This window comes from Hetaerina americana, unplaced genomic scaffold (genome assembly GCF_022747635.1).
Source record: "Hetaerina americana unplaced genomic scaffold, ioHetAmer1.1.p SCAF_2, whole genome shotgun sequence".
Classification (NCBI taxonomy): Eukaryota; Metazoa; Arthropoda; class Insecta; order Odonata; family Calopterygidae; genus Hetaerina; species Hetaerina americana.
In genome coordinates, this window is record NW_027286763.1 from 66,610,060 (window position 1) to 66,633,475 (window position 23,416).

A 23,416-nucleotide genomic window follows, 5' to 3' on the forward strand; every position below is an offset into this window, starting at 1 on the left:
TTATTTTTAAAATACTCAGATTCCTAAATTTAAGCAGAAATTTCTTCTTACTCACAATTTCAAGTCCATAGACGACGATGACCTAGTATCCGATGCTGCTACCATTCCATGGCAGTCAATAGAATTCATCGACGACGTAGATAAAAAAATAGAACTATATCATTCGTTCTTTAATGACCTAGGAGACAAACATGCACCGTTAAGAAAAATCCATGGATAACAGATGAAATAAAAGCCTTGATGCGCAAGCGTGACGTAGCCTATAGCCTACTTAAAAAACATTAAAACGAAAATCTGTTCAATATCAACAAAAAACTGCATAACAAAACTAAGCAAGTCATTAGAAATTCCAAAATCAGATATGCCTTCCAAATATCTAAAGACCTCCCGTCACATATTTGCAAAAGCTTGCAGCACCTTGGTGACGGCAAAACTAAGAATCAACGCTCCCCACCTGCTGACATTTCTCCAGACGATCAAAACCGTTTATTCACCACCCGCCGACGAAAACTGATCTTGATGCAAAAAAATTGTATAATTCTTGACCAACTCCAGTTTCTGCTGCAAGCTCATTCAAAATTTCTCCCCTTACACAAATGCAAGTCCTGCAGACCCTTAAAAAAACCCAACTCCTCCTCAGATGGAGCGGACGGAATTTCAGCGATTCTAATTCACAAATTATTTCCTAATGTGCTTCCTATTATAACTCATATCTTTAAATGTCCTATTCGAGAGACCCATACATGAACAAATATCAAAAGTTCTCAATGAAAATGACTTACTTGATCCTCTTCAATCAGGCTTTCGGTCCTCTCACAGTGCAGCTACCGCTCTCCTTAAAATAACAGATGGCATTCTACTATCCATGGATCGCAAAGAGGTAACGGCAATGACTCATCTACAGGGTTCGTCCGGAAAATAAGTGTACTGAGCCCAGGAAAAATATTTATTACACTTTTACATATCTTAAGCTAATATTCCTCAAAATAGGACCCTTGTGAGTCGATACACTTGTTCCAGCGGCGTTCCCATTCCTGGAACGCTCCCGCGAAGGCATCATCGGGAACCTCTCGAAGACACGTCGTCACGGCCTCTTTGACGGCGTCCAAAGTCCCGTATCGCGTTCCTTTCAAACTCCTCTTTATCTTCGGGAACAGAAAGAAGTCCGGTGGTGCCAAGTCCGGGCTGTAGGGCGGGTGCGGCAGCGTTGCCACGCCGTGCTTGGCCAAGAAGTCCGACACGACAAGCGCGGTGTGAGACGGCGCATTGTCGTGATGCAGCCGCCAGATGTTTTTGATCGCTGGCCGGACGCGGGCGACTCGTTTTCGAAGCGTGTCGAGCACTTGGACGTAAAATGCAGCATTTACAGCTTGTCGTTCAGGTACAAACTCGTAGTGGACGACTCCCCTTTTGTCAAAAAAGACAATGAGCATCGCCTTGATCCGAGATTTGCTCATGCGAGCTTTCTTTTGACGGGGTGATGATGGGGTGTGCCACTCGCACTTTGTCTCTTCGACTCCGGGTCGAACTCAAAGATCGACGTCTCGTCACCCGAAACAACGTTCTCTAAAAAGTGTGGATCATTTTTGCAGTGATCCGCAAGTTGTGTCGCGATTTCCAAACGATTGAGTCTTTGATCATCACTGAGCACTTTCGGCAACAACTTTGCACAAATTTTTCGCATCTGTAATTGCTCTCTAATAATCTCGTGAACTATTGTTTTTGGCACATTACACTGCTCTGCTATCATCCGAACACTAAGACGACGATCAGAGTTCAGTACATCGCGAACTTTTCGCACATTTTCGTCGGTGAGTGTCGTTGATGGGCGTCCAGGCCGTGGTTCGTCGTCGACCTCTTCTCTGCCCTCCACGAACATCTTGTGCCACCGAAAGATCATGTTTCTGGACATGGCTGACTTCCCGTAAGCCTGGTTAATCATACCGACAGTTTCGGTAGACGATTTCCCAAGCTTTACCGCAAATTTGATGGAATAACGCTGCTCCAAAAACTTCGGCATCGCGTTCCGTGACGTGGGTCGAGCGTGGAGGTTCGCGTTAACAGAGCTCCTCACTACACCACAGCTCAGAGCCGACTGCCTTTTTCAGCGTCGCTTGCCAACATACCCCCCTCCAATCGCAGCCCGTTAGAGCGGTGCTGGGCGCGCCTGGAGCGGCGGGAAAAAATCAGTACACTTATTTTCCGGACGAACCCTGTATGTATTTTCTGCTAACCTTTTCCTTTTCAATTAGTTTACCACTTTCAGAAATTCTTTCTAGACGTACGCCTTAGATATCTTATAATCATAAGTGATCTCATTGCTCTTGCGCTAGAGTTATCATTCCTTTTATTTTTTTTTTAATCTTGGTATGGTATAACCTTTGACGTCATTACGGTTTTTTAACATCCGCGTTTTACCATTTAGATTTGGCGTAATGTTTTATAAATTTACTCAGAATGAACCTGTTGACTGCTGACCGCGTGATGTTTAGAAAGTGATTCCACGTATCTTCAATGATTCGCTGTTTACTATCTTCCTTAAAAATAACAAATTAATTCTATAACATGCATTTCAAGCCATTATATTTCTTTTTCTTCACTCTTTAAACAGTGAGCTGTCCTTATGGACTTTTTATTTCTGATCTCATATAGGGAAGTTGTTGCTGACAAATCAAGAATTTTATACCCATAGTTAATAATAAATTAAAAGCTTGCTTACAGTAAGCAGTTAAGCAGAATTCTTACATATATAAAGCAAGGTAGACTTTTAATTATATATTATAGAGATTTCAGTATAATACAGCATCGAAAAGTGAATAAAATGAAATATATGGGGTGAAATACGAATACAAATGTATAGGAACCTTTGCAAAGCGGTGTTCATTTGATGCGAGTTTACAGTTTATCCATCCTAAAACTTTCGTGCGAAAGTTCTCCACCATGGCCTCCCCCGATGTTGCCCACAAGGCCATAAACTCCTCCGTGAACACTGTCCCCCGCATTGGATCCACTGCCAATACTATGATTGCTGCCGATTCCTCCCTTGAGGCTGTTACCACCTCCAACTGTATGGATGGCTCTGAAGCTGCCCCCGAGGCCATATCCGTCTTTATGGACACCTTGTACTTAAACAAGTCGTCCTCTGCATCCACAGCTAAAGACTGTGCCCGCCTCCAATTCCTCCTTTGAGTGCGAATCCACCGCCAATACCATGCCCACCTCCGATGCCACCTTTTACAGCATAACTACCTCCAACACCCCTTCGAGGCCATGGCTCCCTCCAATACTGACTCCAAAACCATGTCCGCCTACGATGCTGCCGGCGAGATAATATTCGCCTTCGTGAATGTTGTGTACTCCATTGAATCCACTCCCGAATCCACTGCCAAGACTATGACCTCCTCCGAGTCCTCCTTTGAGAGTGATGCCCCCTCCAACATTATGGCCGCCTCCGATGCTACTCCCGAAACCATGGCTACCGCCATGGACAATTTGCACTCCACCAATTCCACCTACAAATCCACCTGCAAGACCAGAACCTCCTCCGAGTCCGCCTTTGAGTGCGATTCCACCGCTAATACCATGCCATCCTCCAAAGCCATGTCCTCTTTGTAAGCCAGTGATCAATGTTAACATTTTTTCTGCGTGAAATGTGACGTGCATACAATTTATTACTTTAATTTTTTTGCTAAAAATATCCAATTACTATCCTTCATCCTCAGGAATGTAATCAGTATGTGTGATTTCACAAATTCGAGTGAATGTTGCAGTCTTTTACGGCGAAAATACATCCCGCCATTTTGTTTACCTCTGGCTAAGGCAATCTTACAAGGCAATAACGGATAACGGATACAAACAATAAATTATAAGATACAGCCACTAAAAAACGGAATTAGGAGCCAAATTAGACATGCCAATTTCAACTCTCTGATGCACAAGTGATAGCCGTCTGATCCAATCTGAAGGTTCAAACAGAACTGAGCAAAATAAATTTATTTTATGAATATATAGCTTGCGTCATAGCTGTCTAATCGTCTCATCATTTTTCACACGAAGTTGTGAGCTATCTGCAAGCAACAAATGATTGCAAAATATAGAGGTCAAGAATACTTTGACCTGCGTTCGTTAAAACTTCCTAATTACATATCTTTTGATATTTTGCAAAACAGTAGAACAAAAGTATTTTAAGATAAAATTCAACTTCAATCAATTTAAAGAAAATTCATAAGTAGTATCCTTCTCGTATTAACTTTCCACGTAATGGACATGATCAAGTGCCTTCATCAATTTTCATCACGTATTTAAACGTGGTGAATATTGCAATATTTAGCCGTTTAACTCTAGTATATTAGATAAACGGAGCAAAAAAATATTTAAACAGTGTAGATTTAGTGTTAAGTGTTTAATTTGAGAGTCTATAGTAAGTGTTACATATTAATGACTGTTTACGAGTACTAGTTAAATGAAATGAAGTAAATGGGATGAAATACAAAAGAATGGGAACCCTTTTAAAGATAGTCTTCATCGGTTTTTTATTAGATGGACTGGTTGAGCAATGGTCAATGGCCCTTCCCAAAACCACTCTGCGAAGTTTCTCCACCGTGGCCACCTCCGGTGCTGCCGCCGAGACCATATCCACCTCCCTGAACGTTGTGTACTCCATTGAATCCACCCCCGAATCCACTGCCAAGACCATGACCTCCTCCGAATCCTCCTTTGAGAGCGATGCCCCCTCCAACACTATGGCCGCCTCCGATACCGCTCCCGAAACCATGTCCACCTCCATAGGCAACTTGCACTCCGCCGAATCCACCCGAAAATCCGCCGCCAAGACCATGACCTCCCCCGAATCCTTCTTTGAGAGCGATGCCCTCTCCAACACTATGGCCGCCTCCGATACCGCTCCCGAAACCATGTCCACCTCCATAGGCAACTTGCACTCCGCCGCTTCCACCCGAATAACCACCGCCAAGACCATGACCTCCTCCGAGTCCTCCTTTAAGTGCGATCCCACCGCCAATACCATGCCCACCTCCGAAGCCATGTCCGCCTCCGATGCTACCTCCTACAGCATGACTACCTCCAACACCGCCTCCGAAACCATGGCTCCCTCCATTACCACCTCCGAACCCATGACCACTGCCGAAACCGCCTCCCAAGCCTCCACCTAAGGCTCTACCTCCGAATCCTGCGCCTCCTGCTCCACCAACGCCTCCAGCTCCACCGGCACCTCCCACGTTAACAATGTACGGCTGAGGAATCACCACTGGCTGTGCCACTGGAACGGCTACGGGCCTTGGGACGGTGACTGGGACCGCCTGTGGCACGAGTACTGGTCTAGGGACGGCGACGGGGACGGCGACAGGTCTGGGCACTGGAACGGGATATGGGCGTTCGACTGAGACTGGAACTGGTCGTGGTACAGCGACGGGGACGGGTTGGGGTACTGACACTGGAACGGGACGAGGGACGTTGACGGGAACGGGTACGGCCTGTGGCACGGGGACGGGGCGATTGATGGTGACCGGGTATGGCTGTGGGACGGGGACTGGTCTTGGGACGGTCACTGTCCTCACGTTGACTCCACCTCCACCGCGGACGGCTCCTCCACCGATACCACCGCCGAATCCACCCCCGAATCCACCGCCGAGTCCTTGGCCCAGTCCTCCGCCGAATCCTCCGCCATGTCCTCCTCCCAAACCGCCTAGGCTGCCGCCGTGCTCTCCGCCGCCGAAACTACCACTTTGTCCGTGTCCACCCCCGTGGCCAAGGCCTCCTCCATAGCCATGACCTCCACCTCCTTGTCCCAGGTCACTTCCGGCTCCAAATCCTTGGTGTCCTGAGCCCAGATTCTGAATACCTCGTTTTTCTTGTTTCTTCTCTTCTCCGGAATACGCTGGAGAAGCAAGTGCCAAAACAGCGAGGAAAATCTGGAAAGGGTAATGAAATCTCTAATTGCCGTCATATAACTTTATATTTTAAATCTCAGGAATTATTTGTTGCTGCTAAAGATACATCCTTAATCATCGATTGTTAAACTAGTATTTTTTGAATGAAATACTTTCTAGCATAGTTGCATAGTAATTAAACCTTCTGAAGACGACAGCCGAGCCGTCGAAACGTCAAATAACATATTGTGAGTGTCCTTTCTTTGTGTCTCTGTAGTCTAAAAATCTACATCTGTGTTTTTATATATTTGTGCGTCGCCGAAGAGCGTTCCATTTCGAAGATATATATATATATATATATATATATATATATATATATATATATATATATATGTAGGGCGGTAGTCCAGTGGGTAGAGCGTTGGAGATCTGACCGGAGGGTCCCGGGTTCGATTCTCGGGCAGGGTACTCTGGGCACCTGCAGCTCCACCCAAGCTAAAGTGATATTTTTCGGGTACCAGGAAACCCTGGGACCAGGGTTTCCTTGTGCCGGTCATGGTTTCCCATGACCGGCACAGGGAAAGGATCTGGCCCCCCTACCCTGATGTGTGAATATTCACACGCCGTATAGGGCTTAGTACGGAGTGATCTCTGCCATCACCTACTAAACCGACCTTCGGGTTGATTACTGTGTTTATATATATATATATATATATATATATATATATATATATATATATATATATATATATATATGCCTGCTCGGCATATACCATCCAGCAGTATTCTGAAGTTTTTTCCTTGAATGCGAAAAGAAGCAATTGGTTTCACGGATTAAATTGGGTTTTACTTTTCACTCGTGTTTTTAATTTGCTTGTACTAGTATATTCTGGCTTATGACGGCCATGACCCATCGATACCTATAGTTTTCTGTGACAGTAAAAACTAATGGCTTTGGCGGGGGATGCGTGAGGAACAGGGTACGAGGAACAAGGCTCGTATGCTGCTTGTCCTGCCTTCAGTCATGTATACTCCGGTCTGTAACAGGTTCGAGTTAGGATTTTTTTAAATATCTTGGTTGGTGAAGCCAACTTCCCTTGCCCTTTCAAAGAGCACTGCTACTGCTGCAATTACTACTAAGAGTACTCAATTTTAATTTCATGCATGGAGTGTGTATAAAATTTGTCCCGACACACGGTTTCGCCGTTAGCCACTTGCCAAGCAGTTATGTTAAAAAATTAGATTTTTTGGAATTTTACTTAGCTTTATTTATTTTTATTGTCTACCAATTACTACTGGGGTAGATGGAGTTGGTGCATATGTTTTGAGCCTACTGAGTTTCGCTGTTTTTGCTTCATATTCATCAATAAAGTGTATAGAAACGTTCTCAACCTAGAAATTTTTTGAATGAACAAAGTGATCGATATAGCTATGCGAAATTGGCTCAGCCGTATATGATATCATAATATAGAATCTTATTAAATGATGAATCCTCTTGTCTAGGCATGAGTCTTCAATAAACACATATCTGAACCCGCAGCCTTTAGAGTAAGTAACGAGTCAAAATAGCGTGATTTCAAGTTATCTAAAAGATCTTCTCAACAACTTCCAAAATCTTCGAATTAAAAAAAAAATCTTATACATATCTTTTGTATTCTCGCATACTTATATCGCCACCATCACTTTTAGGGATTGTTTCATAAATAGGCATCCATTCCAAAGTCATCTATCTTTCTTTGGCTAGAGAGTCTCCTCGACCATTTTACACGTGATGGGAACTGACAATGATCTCATGACCAACCAGTCAAATTTTCCTTCATAAATGATTCTAATGCGTCCATTAAAAACTCTTACTACCTCGCTTTCCTAGACCCTTATTTGTGCTGCGGGAGGATTTTCTATCCGCGCAGTCTTATTTAATTTTTATGCCCTTAATACCCTTTCTATGTATCAGTCGAATATGCCTTGTCTTAACCATTTATGTCATATTCTCTTTCAATGTCTTACCGTTCTGGCCTAATATCTATACCATTTAGATATTCTATGTATTTTTTCATTTCTCCCGAGTCTTTACTGGTTGAATTAATAATTTTCCTGACGTATCTTTAAAGAGTGTGAACGGGTGTGTCTTTCTCAATTCCAAACCTCTCACCTTTCTGTACAGCTCATAAAATTCTCACTCCTTCTGTCATGCCTCTACATCCTTGCACTTAGTTTTCCAACACACTTCTTTCGCCCTATTAGTTTTCTGTCTATGTTTGTTCTTAATAGCCTCGTACACTCTTCTACCTAAATATGTGTTTGTATTCTTCCATTTCCTTCTACCATTAATCTTCTCAATGATCCAGTCATACATCCATAGTTGCATTATGATTTTCGGTTGCAGAGTTTTTGTGGCTTTTGAAATCTCTTTTTTTTATATGTTCTCATTTTTCGTCTAACATGTACTATATACCCGTTACCCTGTTGTCACCGTTAAATTTCTCTACTGATTTTTGGCCCTCCTTTATTTCGTTCCGGTTTATTTCATTTCGTCCTTTTTGCATACAATTTCCTTTACCGTATTCCCTGTTTTAACCACTTGAATTTGACGGAATACGAAATTGGATGACATTAATACTATATGATGATCTGAATTCATTGCCGGGAAACTGCGAATGTGTTTAATTGGGAGAAAGTCTACACTGGTTTAGATGTTTGTATCAATATGACTTTAATATTTGTGCAGTAATTATAAAATCGTATTTTACGATTGTTTGTACATTAAAATTGACTAATATTAATGAAAGCAAGAGGCACAGCATATGATCGAAATGATACGTTTTATTGGCATAGTCCAATGACAAACTTGAAAAATGAACCTTAAATGTTACGTGTTTAATGAAGTCTAATTTTCAGTGAGGAGAATTAATATATGTTATTTACATTTAACCCTGCAAGAGACTGCTAGGATGTGTAGCAGGAGGGTTAGGTTACCAGTTAGGCGAAGCTGTTTCAATAAAAAAATAATTCCCAAAGGATTAGGATTCAAAGATATAGGATTCAAGATTATAGGAACTTCAGGTTTTTTGAAAGTATTTTTATGGTTCTTCCCCGCAAATGATAAAACCTTTAAAACAGCAAGAATCTAAAGACTATGTTTTAAATAGTGTTGATATTATCAAGATTTCATAAAGGTTTGATTTCCACGTTGCTATTTTCAAGTGGAGTTCGAAGAATATTCTGGTTAAGACTTCCTGTTTGTGATGCTGCAATACTATGCATATTTTCTACCAGTATAAAAATAATGTGGGTCAATTAAAAATGCTATCCTTTGGTATTATTACTTGAAATAGGCTCCTAAAGCCAAAACAATTTGAATGCATTTTTCTTTATCTTTCTCTGTGCACTCATTTGAATCGGAACGGTTTCCAAAACTGAAAAATGAAAAATATCTCTCAGGGAAATATCAAACGACATTTTATCACATTTTCTTGATGAAAAATGATTATGCAAACTTCACGTAAGGTTTTTTGTTCGTACGTTTCCGGTTTGTGGTAGAAAGTACTCACCAGAATCTTCATGGCGGAGAGAGATCCACACGCTGCGGAGGATGATGTAGATGGAAGCGCGCGTGAGGAATCTTGAGCTGGTAATGTTAAAATGATATGTTCAGCCTTCTTTTATATCGGTACTCTGGTTTCATTAATTGGGATAGGGAGAGGAGGGCGGGGGGAGGTCTGGGTGGAGGGTTTGAGGGAATGCACTGAAGTGGGATTTCTATAAGGGGTGGGATGAGGAGAGGCAGTCGTTAATGAGGAGCGTTTGTGTGCGATACTTTCGCCATTTCAAAGAGGGGTTGATGAGCGATCGCGTCATTGAATTCGCTGCAGAAATTATGCTCATGGTTTCGGTGCACCGAAAAATCTTTACCTCTAATTGAATTGAATGTAATCACTATGAAATTTGACGCAAATAACATTTTATTTAGGACGCGACCTAATTTTTGATGTTGGACGTCATCATCAGGTCGTCGAACGTCGAAGCCTAATTCTTGTCATTAATAAAAGTTTGTGTGGAATTTCAAAGTGATTGCTTTCAATTCGGTATGTTCAGCAAACTCTGTTTAGTTACGCCAAAACAACAAATCATCATTTTACCTATTACCCTCGTTTGCCAGACCTTAGTCCTAGACCTTAGTCCTTAGTGTCACTAAGTATTGTATAGTCTTGTATAGTACTGTAATTACTGAGGGATAGCCCTTTTGTCCATCGAGTTCAAAAGGGATTAGGCACGTACCTAAGGAGAGATCTTTTGAATTCGACGTACCAAAGTGCTAAAAATAGTGCAGTATAGTATAGAAATTTACACGCAAGGAAAAAAGGAAGACCCTAAGCTGGTTTTAAAAATTGGTGGGCTACAACCGACTAGATTACAGAGTAGATAAGGGTGATTAAAGAAACTATTTCAAAATACGGGGAAATCAATGAAGAGTTCTATGGTCTATTTGTAGATTTTAACAAAGCCTATGACAGTGTAGACAGAGACAAATTATGAAGAGCTATATCGTGCCAAAAAAATATGGGACCAGTAAAATAAACAGTTGCGGATTTCATGAATGTAAACTTGGCTTTTTAGTTTTCCACGGATTTCAAGTGCAAGATTGAAGATGAGAATGAGTATTCTTAATCGTTTAAAGATAACACTGGTATAAGATGGAGACACGGCCTCTATTACTTTTTAGCCATACAATAAAAGAAACACTGAAAGAAGTAAGGAAAACAGACTTTGATATAAGAATTAGACAAAAGACAATAGTTTATGCATGTGCTGACGACGTGGTAATGTTGAAAAAAGCCTAAAAGAACCGAAAAAATACTTAATAAATAATCCCTGCAAGTTGAATTGAAAGTCAATAACGCAAAAATAAAATTCACGCATTTTGGATGCAACTGTGATGAGCAATGTGGGACGCTCACTGTTGAAATCGAGTTTTTGAAAAAGTTGACATGTTCTGGCATATTGGGATTATTATTACCTTGCAAAACAGAGAAAATTTTGAGATAAAAATATAATTCATACAGGAAGTAAAATACCATGCGCCCTAATCATTTTGTGAACATCAAAGTTATTATCATAGCCTACAAAAATTGAAGCCCACGGAATCTTAATTTGACCCTCTTCATGTATGGAATTAAAATATGGATACTAAATAAGTGTGGAAAAAATAATAATCTGGAAAACAAAATCTTGAGAAAGATGTTTATATTACAAACGGAAGACAACTCTTGAACGAAAAAGTGCAGCACAGAAAAGGAATGTATCTAAGTACCATACATAGCAGCAGAAGTGTGAAGAAGAAGGCTGAGATGGGCGGGCCACGTAAGAAGATTCAAGGACCACAGAATGATAAAGCATGTTTGGAAAGAAAATCCAGTAGGGAGAAGGAGTCGGGTAAGACCTAAAAATGCAGAAAGACAAAGTGGAGTAAGACGTGGAGACCGGAAGAAGTGGGAGCAGACTTTTGACGAGGCCTACTAACATCCCTTGAGCGTAGATGGCCATGGGAGTGAATGATTTTTACTACTGATTAACATATTTCACTATTGGATGAACAAGTTTTCATATTGATTACCATATTTTTCCTATTAGATAACCTGTTCATCCTATCAAGTAACCTTTTTATCCAACCAATTAACCCATTTTCCTATTGATTAACCTTGTTTAATATCATTAATTATTTTAGTAGCGACTGATTTCAATAATACAAAGAAATCAAAGTCCATTTCCACCTCTCTAGCTAGCCAAAATATGGTTTCAATAGGTAAGGTTGCGGCTGAATTACCGATAGACCTTTAAGTTTGTAAATTTGACACATGCATTTTCAGAAGCCAAGCTACTATTCCTTTGCTACCTGCAGCTTTTTATGAATTCATGGCATCTTGAACAGATAAGTATATGTTCTGCTTGGAATTATTAAATGAGCATGGCCATTTAAAGCAATTATCTCTATGTTAAACCGGCTCTATCAGATCCGTCGCCAAATACTTAAACTGAGAGGCACTAACTGTTAACAAGTCTCCTTCATTCATTCAAACAAGCGAAAATAAAATGAATGGAATTTCATCTAGAATTTGATGTTTGATTCATTCTAACTCAGAAGTTGAAGACTGTAAAATTACCACTTAATACTTTCTTCAATTTGGAAAGAAATCCCGGTCAAGGCGAATGATTTTTACACTCTGAAATTTTTGAATTGAAATGCATATTAGCGGATGACTCCGTTAAAAGTGACTGTTGCGGCATCTCCCGCAGTTTCTTTGGGATTGTTCAATTCGATTAAACTTTGTTCTCAAAGAATCGAAGATGGCGAATTTTGATGTGATGCTCCTTATATAACAACTCTTCTATTGATTCCTAATCATAATTAAGCACTGAAAATGATTGTGAAATATTGAAGTCACCTGGACCCTAAAAGAAATGAGAATAGCAGCTCATCATTTTCTTATGCGCACACTTTGCATTTCACCGAAAGCCACCGCACGGTAATTACACAGCAAATGTAGGGACACCAGGGATGAAATATATAGTATCTAAAGTATATAGATATGCTACTTTCCTTGTGGTACCCTGTCTTCGTGCTATTGTTGAAGGAAATTCATAATAACGCATTATAATATCCTATGATTATTTCATGAATGTTATTAGTGGTGATACTACATTTACAAAATTAGCCACTGATGCAGCGGACCTTGCTCTTATTCAAAAGAAGCTTTAAATAAGGCAGTATTTTAATGAACGGTTATATTATCGGCATAGATTTTATCCGTACTGTTATTTGTGTACTGAACATACGGTATTTAAACGATCACATTTTTAGGAGGCAGTATATTTTAGCTTAGAAGAAGCATAATAGATAATACAAAGAAAAATTATTTTCTGTTTGATGAAAGAGTTCAATAAATGTCCTGTTTACTCTACTTAAAGTTGACTTGTAAATTCATGCTAGAACGGGGAAAAATTATTCAAGGAGGGATGCTACCAGTATTAATTCCATTATTTTAATTGTTCAGTTCACTGTGCGTTACTAAATGTATACGATACACTTTTAAAAGCATGAGTGCGAAAGTTAGTTCGGTCCTTTTTGGCGATTCCGATCACTTCGATTAGTAAAAATCCCAATATTATCCTAATATTAATCCCAATCAGGGCATCACATACTGAGAGTATAAACCAATATTTCATTGTCTCAACCTTTAGCACTTTGTGATCTGTTATCATTTTGCATTCTGTCTCGAAGCTCTCATGTGTCCGTGTTTTAACAGGCGATCTTTCTAATTTGTTTGGTCATATTCGATTCCCTGACTATATATTAATCGCCAAATGCTAGCATTTCTCCTCTGGTTAAAAAAAATATTATCGGAAGATTTCTATAAACTTCATCATTTTTTGGTGAAGAATGAGTGCAAGAGGTGTACAGCCGCATGAGGCCTCATGCGGCTGTACACCATATCATTAGCAGGAACAAATTCTTATTCAGCGGCGAGGGCACCATGCTTTTGAGATTAATATCTTAATGTTCTGAATGCCATGTAGTACATCAAAACTTGGTCGATGGCAATCAATATGTTGAATGAGGGAAATGTTTTTTTATTTAGCCATTAATATGTTCCCATTCCACCAAACCACGCCTAAAACTATGCCAGTCATTAGTACGCTTTTACAAAGGTCAAAGCTAGCTTCTGACGAAATGATCTCTTTGAATTCGGTTGCGATGTTTTTGGATAACCGAATAACGAATATCAGGAATACTGTATTCTGATTACAAGAGCTGGGTGATAAATCAAAGGCATATATAACTGACCCCATCTCCTGAATGTCACATATAATGGTTTTTGGTGAGGTCTACCCGTGCCTTCACCTATCAAGACCAAAGTTTCGGTTGATCACTATGATATGTGCTTGGTATTTATAAAGGAGCATAACCCGTCTAATAATTAAGAGATCTTATTGTTTATATAGTATTGTATTACTTGACATGTGTCTTATATATGTTAAATTTTTATACAGTACATTACACCGGAAAAGGATCTTTTCAATCACCCAAGCGTATTGATTTTCATTGCCCATTCTTGTTTAATAGGTTTTGAGCGATCATCTTTTCTATGCTATTGATCCTTCTTTTATCACTTTTCACATACTTACTTTTCAATTTTTTTTGAATTTTCGTCGTTATTCTTATCCGACTTCAGTAAGATTTTGTTCTTGTACACATGCATGTTTACAATTGAATTTTTCAATGTTTTCTACATAGTTATAAACCCAGTTTACTCTAAGTAATTATTTTCTTTTGTCATGGATACTTTACCGCAAGTGTTTTTTTCAGTTATTTTCTGTACCCTATTAGAGAACGCCTTCAGTATACTTGCTTAAAATTTATACAAATGGTGGCGACATAAGAAGGAAGAATATTAACTCTTTATCTTTCCTAAACCTTCAAAATTTCTTCGGATCTAGGAATGATTCATCAGAGTCTTTCGAAGTTATCATTGAATTAAAATGCATTATTAAAAAAGAAATATGAAGTTTTCATCTTCATTAGCTTCTAAAGCCAATACCTTGTCGTAATAGCCCCCTCTTTCCTCCGCCGTTGCTTTACTCAAACTTCCACACGATGTGAAAGACTTTCTCCCTGTTTTTTGCAGAATATAGATCCCGGGAATTTCGTCTTGGTTTCTGCCCTTCCACTTGTCCTTCGTAGTGGTAGTAGTTATAACAGATAGGTGGGTAATTTGATTTAAGTGGAATGTTTCAGAGAATGTAGGAATGGTAGAGGGAAATCCGGCGTCGGGATTAGCCTACGGCCCACAATTTAACGTCCCATCCGACAGACGACCAACTCACTTTAAGTGTACTCTACATAGCAGTCCAAGTAGGGATCGGGATACTACTGAAAAAAATCCCACTCAGACCCACCCACACTCAGGGTGGGAAGCCAGTGCTTTAGCCATCGCACCACCCCGATCCCATTGTCCTTCACATATGCATTTTAAGAATTGATTATGCTGTAGTCCAAGTCCAAGTGTTGTCTTTCTTTTCCTGCTATTATGAAATTATTGTACCTTGCTCATCATAATATTAAACCAATACGCATAAGGAGCGAAGCTTTTAAATGTATTTAATACTTTTTTTCAATTTCACTCTTCTTCCAAGGAATTTTGAGGAGCATATAAGGAAGATATGCAAAAAAAAGCTACGAGAAAAATATGGCCTATGAAAAGAGAACTTAAAAAGTGGCGAAAAGTTAAAAGAGCAATGTTTGCTGTTAAGCTTCACTTAGAACACACTGTTAGTAAACGATAATCTCACGAAGACGGCTTAAATGCCTGACTCTTATTGTTCACCAAAGAGTCAGATTTGCAAAACTATCTCATGATAATTTTAGTACTGCGATTGGATTTATTACACTAATTTTCATTCATTCAGAGACGAATTATGCTAAAATATTTGCTTAGGTCTCCTAAATTAATTATAAATATTTTTTAAAATAAAACATAATGCTAATCCCGTCGCTATGCGGTACGTGAGATAAAAAAATTAATTTAGACAGATAAACTGCAATTACGATAAACAGATTGAAAAGGCCATTTCTCTCTCGAACGATAGGGGATCGGAAAAATTACCAACAATGTCCCTCGGGTATTAATTATTTGTGGTCATTTTAATACACTGGGTCAGCAACAGACAGAACTGTCCAGATTCAATTAAGGGTGACGCCTAAGGGTGCCTGATGCTTCCCCCAAGCTTTAAGAATTTTCGGGTACTAGATCTTTCTGGTGAACCACAGTCCCAAGAAACTGATCCTCCTACCCTAATTTATTTGCTCCACAAGCCGTATTTGTTTATGGATTGATGTCCTCAACACTAACTTAGCAAACCAACGTTTGGGTTGATTACTGTGACATTTTAGTAGTATTTATAGCCTTGTTGCGATTGTTCTATATTAATTGTATTGTATTGAATATTTAATTAGCATGCTCGTCTTGCATGCTTACTTACAGTAACCAAGAAAGAAATGTACATTTTAAACTGGCTGTCCAGTTTAATCTATCGATTTATTTACATATCTTCCCCATCTGTTCATAAAGTTTTGATATTACTTTCATATAGAAGTTTTATTGTGCATACCTAATGTGGGATAACCACATTAACATACTTAGACGACGGTTAGAAGGATTCATTAGCAAATAGAATCATAGGCACGATGATAAATATCAATAGGAGATGGCAAAAATAAACCTTGTCAATCGCTGATATTAGCCGTGAAGTTTCCTCCTCTTATCATTTCAATTCTATGGAAATATAAGATTTATATTTGGAAATATTATTCCGTTGGGAGTGATTTTAATTCTTAAAACGATTTACAATTAACGTATATTCTATAATATTGTAAAAGGTATGTTCAAATATTGAAATTAGCATAGTTTTTAAAGAAATCATTTAATATAATTGAATGTACATAGTTTACATATCCGATGACTACAGCGAAATGCAAAATGATTACAGTGAATTATATTGGATGAAATAAAAAATAGTAGGAACGTTTTTATACATCGTCTTCAAGGGTTAATTATGCGATGGAATGCTTGATTAGTGTTTACCGTTTACCCTTCCCAAAACCTCCGGACGAAAGTTCTCCGACGTGGCCACCTCCGATTCCGCCTCCTAGGCTATATCCGCCTCCGTGAACACTGTGGTCTCCATTGAATCCACCGGCTAGGCCGTGACTCCCTCCGAATCCCCCTTTGAGAGCGATTCCACCTCCCACGCTATGGCCACCTCCGGTGCTGCCACCGAGACCATATCCACCTCCCTGAACATTGTGTACTCCATTGAATCCACCCCCGAATCCACTGCCAAGACCATGACCTCCTCCGAATCCTCTTTTGAGAGAGATGCCCCCTCCAATACTATGGCCGCCTCCGATACCGCTCCCGAAACCATGTCCACCTCCATAGGGACCTTGCACTGCGCCGAATCCACCCGAAAATCCACCGCCAAGACCATGACCTCCTCCGAGTCCTCCTTTAAGTGCGATCCCACCGCCAATACCATGCCCACCTCCGAAGCCATGTCCGCCTCCGATGCTACCTCCTACAGCATGACTACCTCCAACACCGCCTCCGAAACCATGGCTCCCTCCATTACCACCTCCGAACCCATGACCACTGCCGAGACCGCCTCCCAAGCCTCCTCCTAATGCTCCACCTCCGAATCCGGCGCCTCCTGCTCCACCAACGCCTCCAGCTCCACCGGCACCTCCCACGTTAACAATGTACGGCTGAGGAATCACCACTGGCTGTGCCACTGGAACGGCTACGGGCCTTGGGACGGTGACTGGGACCGCCTGTGGCACGAGTACTGGTCTAGGGACGGCGACGGGGACGGCGACAGGTCTGGGCACTGGAACGGGATACGGGCGTTCGACTGAGACTGGAACTGGTCGTGGGACAGCGACGGGGACGGGTTGGGGTACTGACACTGGAACGGGACGAGGGACGTTGACGGGAACGGGTACGGCCTGTGGCACGGGGACGGGGCGATTGATGGTGACCGGGTATGGCTGCGGAACGGGGACAGGTCGTGGTACGGTCACTGTCTGCACATTGACTCTGCCTCCACCGCCGACTGCTCCTCCACCGAGACCACCGCCGAATCCACCCCCGAATCCACCGCCGAGTCCTTGGCCCAGTCCTCCGCCGAATCCTCCGCCATGTCCTCCTCCCAAACCTCCTAGGCTGCCGCCGTGGCCACCGCCGCCGAAACTACCACTTTGTCCGTAACCACCCCCGTGGCCAAGGCCTCCCCCATAGCCATGACCTCCACCTCCTTGTCCCAGGTCACTTCCGGCTCCAAATCCTTGGTGTCCCGAGCCCAGATTCTGAATGCCTCGTTTTTCTTGTTTCTTCTCTTCTCCGGAAAACGCTGGAGAAGCAAGTGCCAAGACAGCGAGGAATATCTGGAAAGGAGAATCAAGTAACCAGTTACCTATATGTACGCTTTTTTTAGGTATAAATAATAACATATACACATGTATAAAACTTATATAGCGCTGGAATTCTTAAAAAAGAAGCCAGTGGACTACTGCTAATAATAATTATTCGTATTAATTGGTTATTTTAAAATACCCTATGAGTTAATAAAATGATTTGACTTTAAAATCTCTTTGTTTAAATCGTTTATTGCATGTTAGCTGAAACAACCACTTCACATACTACTTTGTTTGGGGTATTTCTGTTTATGCCGCTTATTTACTGTAATAAACATCGAATAGATGTTTTCTCTTTTTTGAACAATTGTATCATACCTTTGCTTCGATTAAAAATGTAGATATGGAATGTGTCTTTTGTGAAACCAATTTTATTAGAAGTCTCTGAACACCGCAAGAGGCACACTCATTTTCTAATTTTTAATTCGTTGTGCTAATTTGGATCATATCAATTCCAATGGTGAAGTCTTTTAAAAAGTCACTTTGAAGAAATATTCAAGGACCTTGTTTGGCGATCCTTATTTTTTTGGAGAAATTTTTGGACTAAGTTTGAGATCTATGTTTCTACTCTCCCGGATTGCGGGAAAAATACTCACCAGGGTCTTCATGGCGATGAAAAATCCACGTACTTCGACGGTGGATGTAGGTGGGTGCACTGAGGTGGTAATGGCGCTGTGATTTGCTCGGCCCTCTTTTATATCGACGTTCTGGGTAAACTAATTGGGAGGGGGAGAGAGGGGAAGGGGGAGGTCCAGGCGGAAGGGACGATGTGTTGCACCGAAGAGGGCATTTGATAGGGGGAGTGGGAGTTTTTAACGAGGAGCGTTTTGGGACGATGCTTCCGGCTTAAAAGAAGAGGGCACGGTGAGTGATCACGCCGTCTAAGTGACGTTCACTCTTTGGGCAGCCTAGTCACAATTTTTTTCACAAATGAACTTGTTTCCCAGAGCTATAAATATAATTATTAACATTCATTGAATCTCTAACTTACAAAAAATTTCAGATTAATATATGTTTCATGTTAAATATCTGGCAACAGCAATAATTGTTGGTTTATGAAACCTAATTTAAAATCTGCCAGGGCTAATTTGCTCTTGATATACGGCTAAGTTAATGTTAGAAGGCTGAAATGGCTTTTTATAATAAGGGAAAAATATTAATAAAATGGAGAAACGTTTTCATATTTTTGGAGTAGTTTCTAGCCAGCCAGATATCCTCGACTAACTAGGATTTACCGGTATATGTACAATGCGTTATTTGACTATAAAGATAATGAATATGGTATCTTTATTTTATGGAATCATGCTACAGTTTTAATGAAGAGAATAAAGTAATATACTTCCATATTAGGGGATAGGAATTTGAAAAGTTAGGAACCGATATGCATATGTGTTTTTTGAGTTTCGGAGGAATAAAAACAACTTCGTAGAGCGCGTTAAATGTTAGTAAATTCTTCCTTAATATAGTTTCATATGGATCCACTCATTTTTATAATAATGGAAAACATTCAATTAAAGAATTGTATTTCCATTTGAGTAACCAGTGAAGCTTGCCGTGAATAGTCAGAGTCCAGTCGAGATTCAGCCCAAAGGCTTTTTAAGTTAACGCATATTATTCAGAAGACCAGTTAACACTCCTTTGCCACCTGCGGTTTATTGTTATTTTATCTCGCCTATAGCTTTTATTCACTTTGAAATTTAACTTATATGCTGATGCTTAGATAAATCCATTGTATTTTGACCTAGGTACCGCCGGTCGGTTGGTAAATGCCATACTTGTTGGCGTTGTCATCTTTCATCGTGGATTTATGGAAGCCTAAATTCACCATGATTGATTTCTCATTTGGAATTTGAAGTTTTTCACACCAAAATACATACAATTAACATGGTGCAAAATTTTAGTTTTTTATGTTTTATTTAGTCGCCTTGCATAATCTAGAAAACTATATGATGACAAAATTCATTTTGTAATTCAGTAGTTTTCCTGTATACTTATGCTCTATGTACATTTCGCTTTGTTCCTTATCACAATTTATTGCCAAATATATGCATGAAAAATTAAAGTCTCTTCCAAATTAGCTCAGTAATTATTACTTTACTTTTTATTATACCTGCATTAAAAAATGACTCTGCGCCTGACCTAAAGGGTATACCTTAATATGAGTTAGGACGTCTGTCTTGAAAGGTAACGTAGTGACGTATCTCCTGTCTGTAAGCATGAGATATGAATGGTAATACTTGATGTCATCCCATTGCAATGGCATCGTGAATTGTGCCACGGCTTGGCTGAAGGCTCACAATAAAAAATTATTTCTCAGGTTTTATGTTAGAAAACATTATTGTTATTATTAGCATGAATATATCGTTTAATGTAAGCAGATGATGGATCGATGTGCCAATGCCTCTTTTCTAAACCCAGTCAAATACGATACTGAGCACCTTGAAGCCTCATACTGTACTAAACCATCTTTAAGTCACTTAATGTCTGCCTTCCTCCATTTAACCCAGTATGCCTGTTCTTTTCTCCCTTTCAACGCGCTTACCCAGCATTCTTCCTCTATCAGAGCCATCAGGTTAAATTGCTTCACAGTTTCTCTTTCGTCCACTTCTCCTGCCTTCTTAGGAAGTAACCGTCCCTATTTTTGTTGCTAATTTTTCTTTATACTTTTACTCGTAGCACTTGACAAAAGGTCTCGCCTCTTTGCCTGAAAGGGACCTCAGCTATGGCCTATGAGGAATAAATTTGCATAGGAACGTTATCTATGATCATCCTTAGGGAAGCAGGGAGAAATAAAGAAATGGGATGAAGGAACAGTCGGGTTTAAAAATTGATGGGTAAATCATGGGGCTCGGTCACTTTCTGGAGAATCCATTGACGTCTGTAGGACCAGCTGGATGTTTATAGCACACCTAGGCTTTGTTGAGCGACACAAAATAATGGGTGGTTATCGGGGTTAAAGGAATATGAAGGTAGAGGGAGTGCGTGTGTTTGTATGCGGGGGAAAAGGTGCCGTAGGCAACGTGTTAAGGGATAAGAAATGTGCAACCCAGTTTCATCAAGCAAGCAATGATTATGGAATCTCCGACGACCCGTTATCTTGTGACCCTAAAAAAAGGCGATTATCAAAATCCAGTTAGTCCTGCCGGCCCCTTTCGTCAACAGATTCTTCAGCGAGTGACCAAGCTACATTATTACGATTCCTGTTTGACCCATACTTTTCCCTCATGCATTCCTTTGTCTCTCCATGCTTCACAGTTGTTGGTCATTTAGAGCATCCCTAGTCAATCTTTTTCGATCATTTTGGTTAAAGTCACTTTGCTTAACGAAATTTTTCTTTGGATAATCGTATCGTTGCACTCCATTTTCATCTGAAGCACTTTCTATGTGAATGAAGTGTCCTACTTGATGTATCTCTTCAATTTTAATATTTTACTTTCATTTCCTTTTTCTCGAGAGCGACATTACCTTAATTTTTTTATCATTTATTTTATTTCATACCTATCAAACTGTTTTCTCGCTCACTTAGTATACGCATTGCTTGCAAGCGTTAGGATGACCTGGTAATTAAGGTTGATAATATGCAAATATAATATTTTTGATGAACTTTTTACTTCATTTTCTTTTTGCATCGAGTGCTTCATATGAATATGCCTTCTCAAAATTTCTTACCTGTTTTCATTGAGAAACACAAATGTTGATGGAGAAACATGGCTTATCCCTTTTCTATCATTGCCCATCCTAAATCTTCATTCGCTTCTCTAAATTAAAGAAGTGTAATATCAGGTATTTTGCCAAACGATTCAGTGTTTTTCTATCTACTAAAACACGTTCATCAATGGTACCCTTTTACTCTACCGGATGCATTCAAGAAATACTAGAAGCAATAAATGCATCCTAGTTATATTCTCTTTTCTTTTCTGTAAGTGTTCTTCTAATTTCTGTGGCATTACGGGTATTTGTTCTCTTTCTTAACTCAGGCCGATCTTCCTTCAAGAAATCATTTGCTCTCATTTGCAGTTTAATGACGATCCTAATTAATAACTTCAATGCGTGCGAAATTATACTTTTTGTATTATATTCCTCACATGTTGCTGCTTTTCACTATTTTCGTATTGTTAAAAATACTTATCTAAAAGTCTTTGACCAAAATCAGTCCTCATAAATGCTACGAAAGAGCCTACAACTCTTCCCTTCCCCTTATTCTGAATTATTGAGTAGTTCTGCAAGTATTTTATTTCTAATCATAGCATTTTTTTTAACAAATTTCCTGTAAAACGTTTGTATCTCTTTTCCCTAATATTCAAATCATGCTGTTCTTCTTTGCATTCTTCCCATCCAGCCGGAATTTCTTCTGGTTCAATTAAACGTTTCCTGTGGATCTTTTATCGAGTAAACCGATTTTACTTTCTTATTCCTGAGATATATCAAACCTTCCTGAACAGTGCATCTATTTCGCGTAGCCTCTGTAAACTCTCTATACCCTTGCAACTGCTTTTCACCTCGTTTTATTCACCTATAAATTTAGTGCATTTATTTATTACTTGGTTCTTAGTATTTAATTTTAAAAAATATGCTTATATTATTCCATTTAATTTTCTCATCTATATATCTAATAATTTCTTCTGTAATCCTTGGCTTCTTCATCTTTTTCCATTTACTAATTCTATTGGGTGAAATCCTCTCGGGTCCTTCACCGAGTTAGTGTCGCCATAGCTACCGAGGTGTCGAAAACCGACTCGGTCATCGCCCTCCGGGGTTCTGAAACCAATTCCATTTTTTTGCAGTTTTAAGTCATTTCTTTTAAGATATTATCATATTTCATCTACTGTATACATCCCCTGTCTTCCCTCAGAAGTTTATCAATTGCCTTCTGGTACTGCTTGATTTCCATTCCCTTTTCTATTCCGCATTCCTTTTTTATCAGCTTGAATTTGACTTTACACTTCCTGAGCACTAAATTATGGTCAGATTACCATCAATTCCCAGGAAACTGAGCGCATTGATAAGGCTGCATCTACATCATAACTATGATGTAATCTAAACGCATATAATGCATGCATTTTTCGCGTATGCCAACGCCTGTTTTTGTTCAAATCAGCTGTAATTAAAATGAAGTTATTTGTCCTGCACACTCTGTTGCTTTATACCCGCAGTCATTCCTCTTTCTAAACCATACGACTCCATTTACATATTGCTGAATTCCAATCTTGCGAAATTATTTAGCGTTTCTCTCGTTAGCTTTCACAATATTTCGCCTAGATGATCAAATAGACTTCATCACTATTCCTCCCTATGTCTGCTTGTTTTCTGCTGCAGTTGTATTTACACTAAATTAGTTGGTGCTTTTATGTGCACTAAAAAGTTTCTGTCACACTCTTCTTTCTTAGTCGCAATCCCATTCCTTGCTTTCGTATTCAGTTATCCGTCTACAAAACGTTGAGTCTACTGCTCTCCGATAAATAGTACTCTGTATATTTGTCGCAGTTATACCTCCACAATC

The 23,416-nt window shown here is 39.8% G+C and overlaps 1 protein-coding gene across 1 annotated transcript; it reads right to left on the bottom strand.

Moving 5' to 3' along the window:
• Positions 1–4,559: 4,559 nt before the first annotated feature.
• LOC139688123 (uncharacterized) lies at positions 4,560–18,524 on the bottom strand. The gene is made up of 5 exons (XM_071585551.1): positions 18,513–18,524; positions 17,601–17,886; positions 16,536–17,150; positions 9,440–9,516; positions 4,560–5,930 (listed from the first exon to the last, which is right to left on the bottom strand). The coding sequence occupies exons 1-5, from the start codon at positions 18,522–18,524 to the stop codon at positions 4,560–4,562; spliced, it is 2,361 nt and encodes a 786-aa protein (XP_071441652.1).
• Between the last annotated feature and the right edge of the window lie 4,892 nt (positions 18,525–23,416).

Bases quoted from the DNA above. Each gene is read 5' to 3' on its own strand.
- LOC139688123 (XM_071585551.1), bottom strand. The intron at 17,151-17,600 runs GTGGATTCGGGG...GTGGAGCAGGAG, and splicing joins ACTGGGCCAAGGACTCGGCG to GCGCCGGATTCGGAGGTGGA. The intron at 5,931-9,439 runs GTGAGTACTTTC...TACCCTTTCCAG, and splicing joins TCTCCGCCATGAAGATTCTG to ATTTTCCTCGCTGTTTTGGC.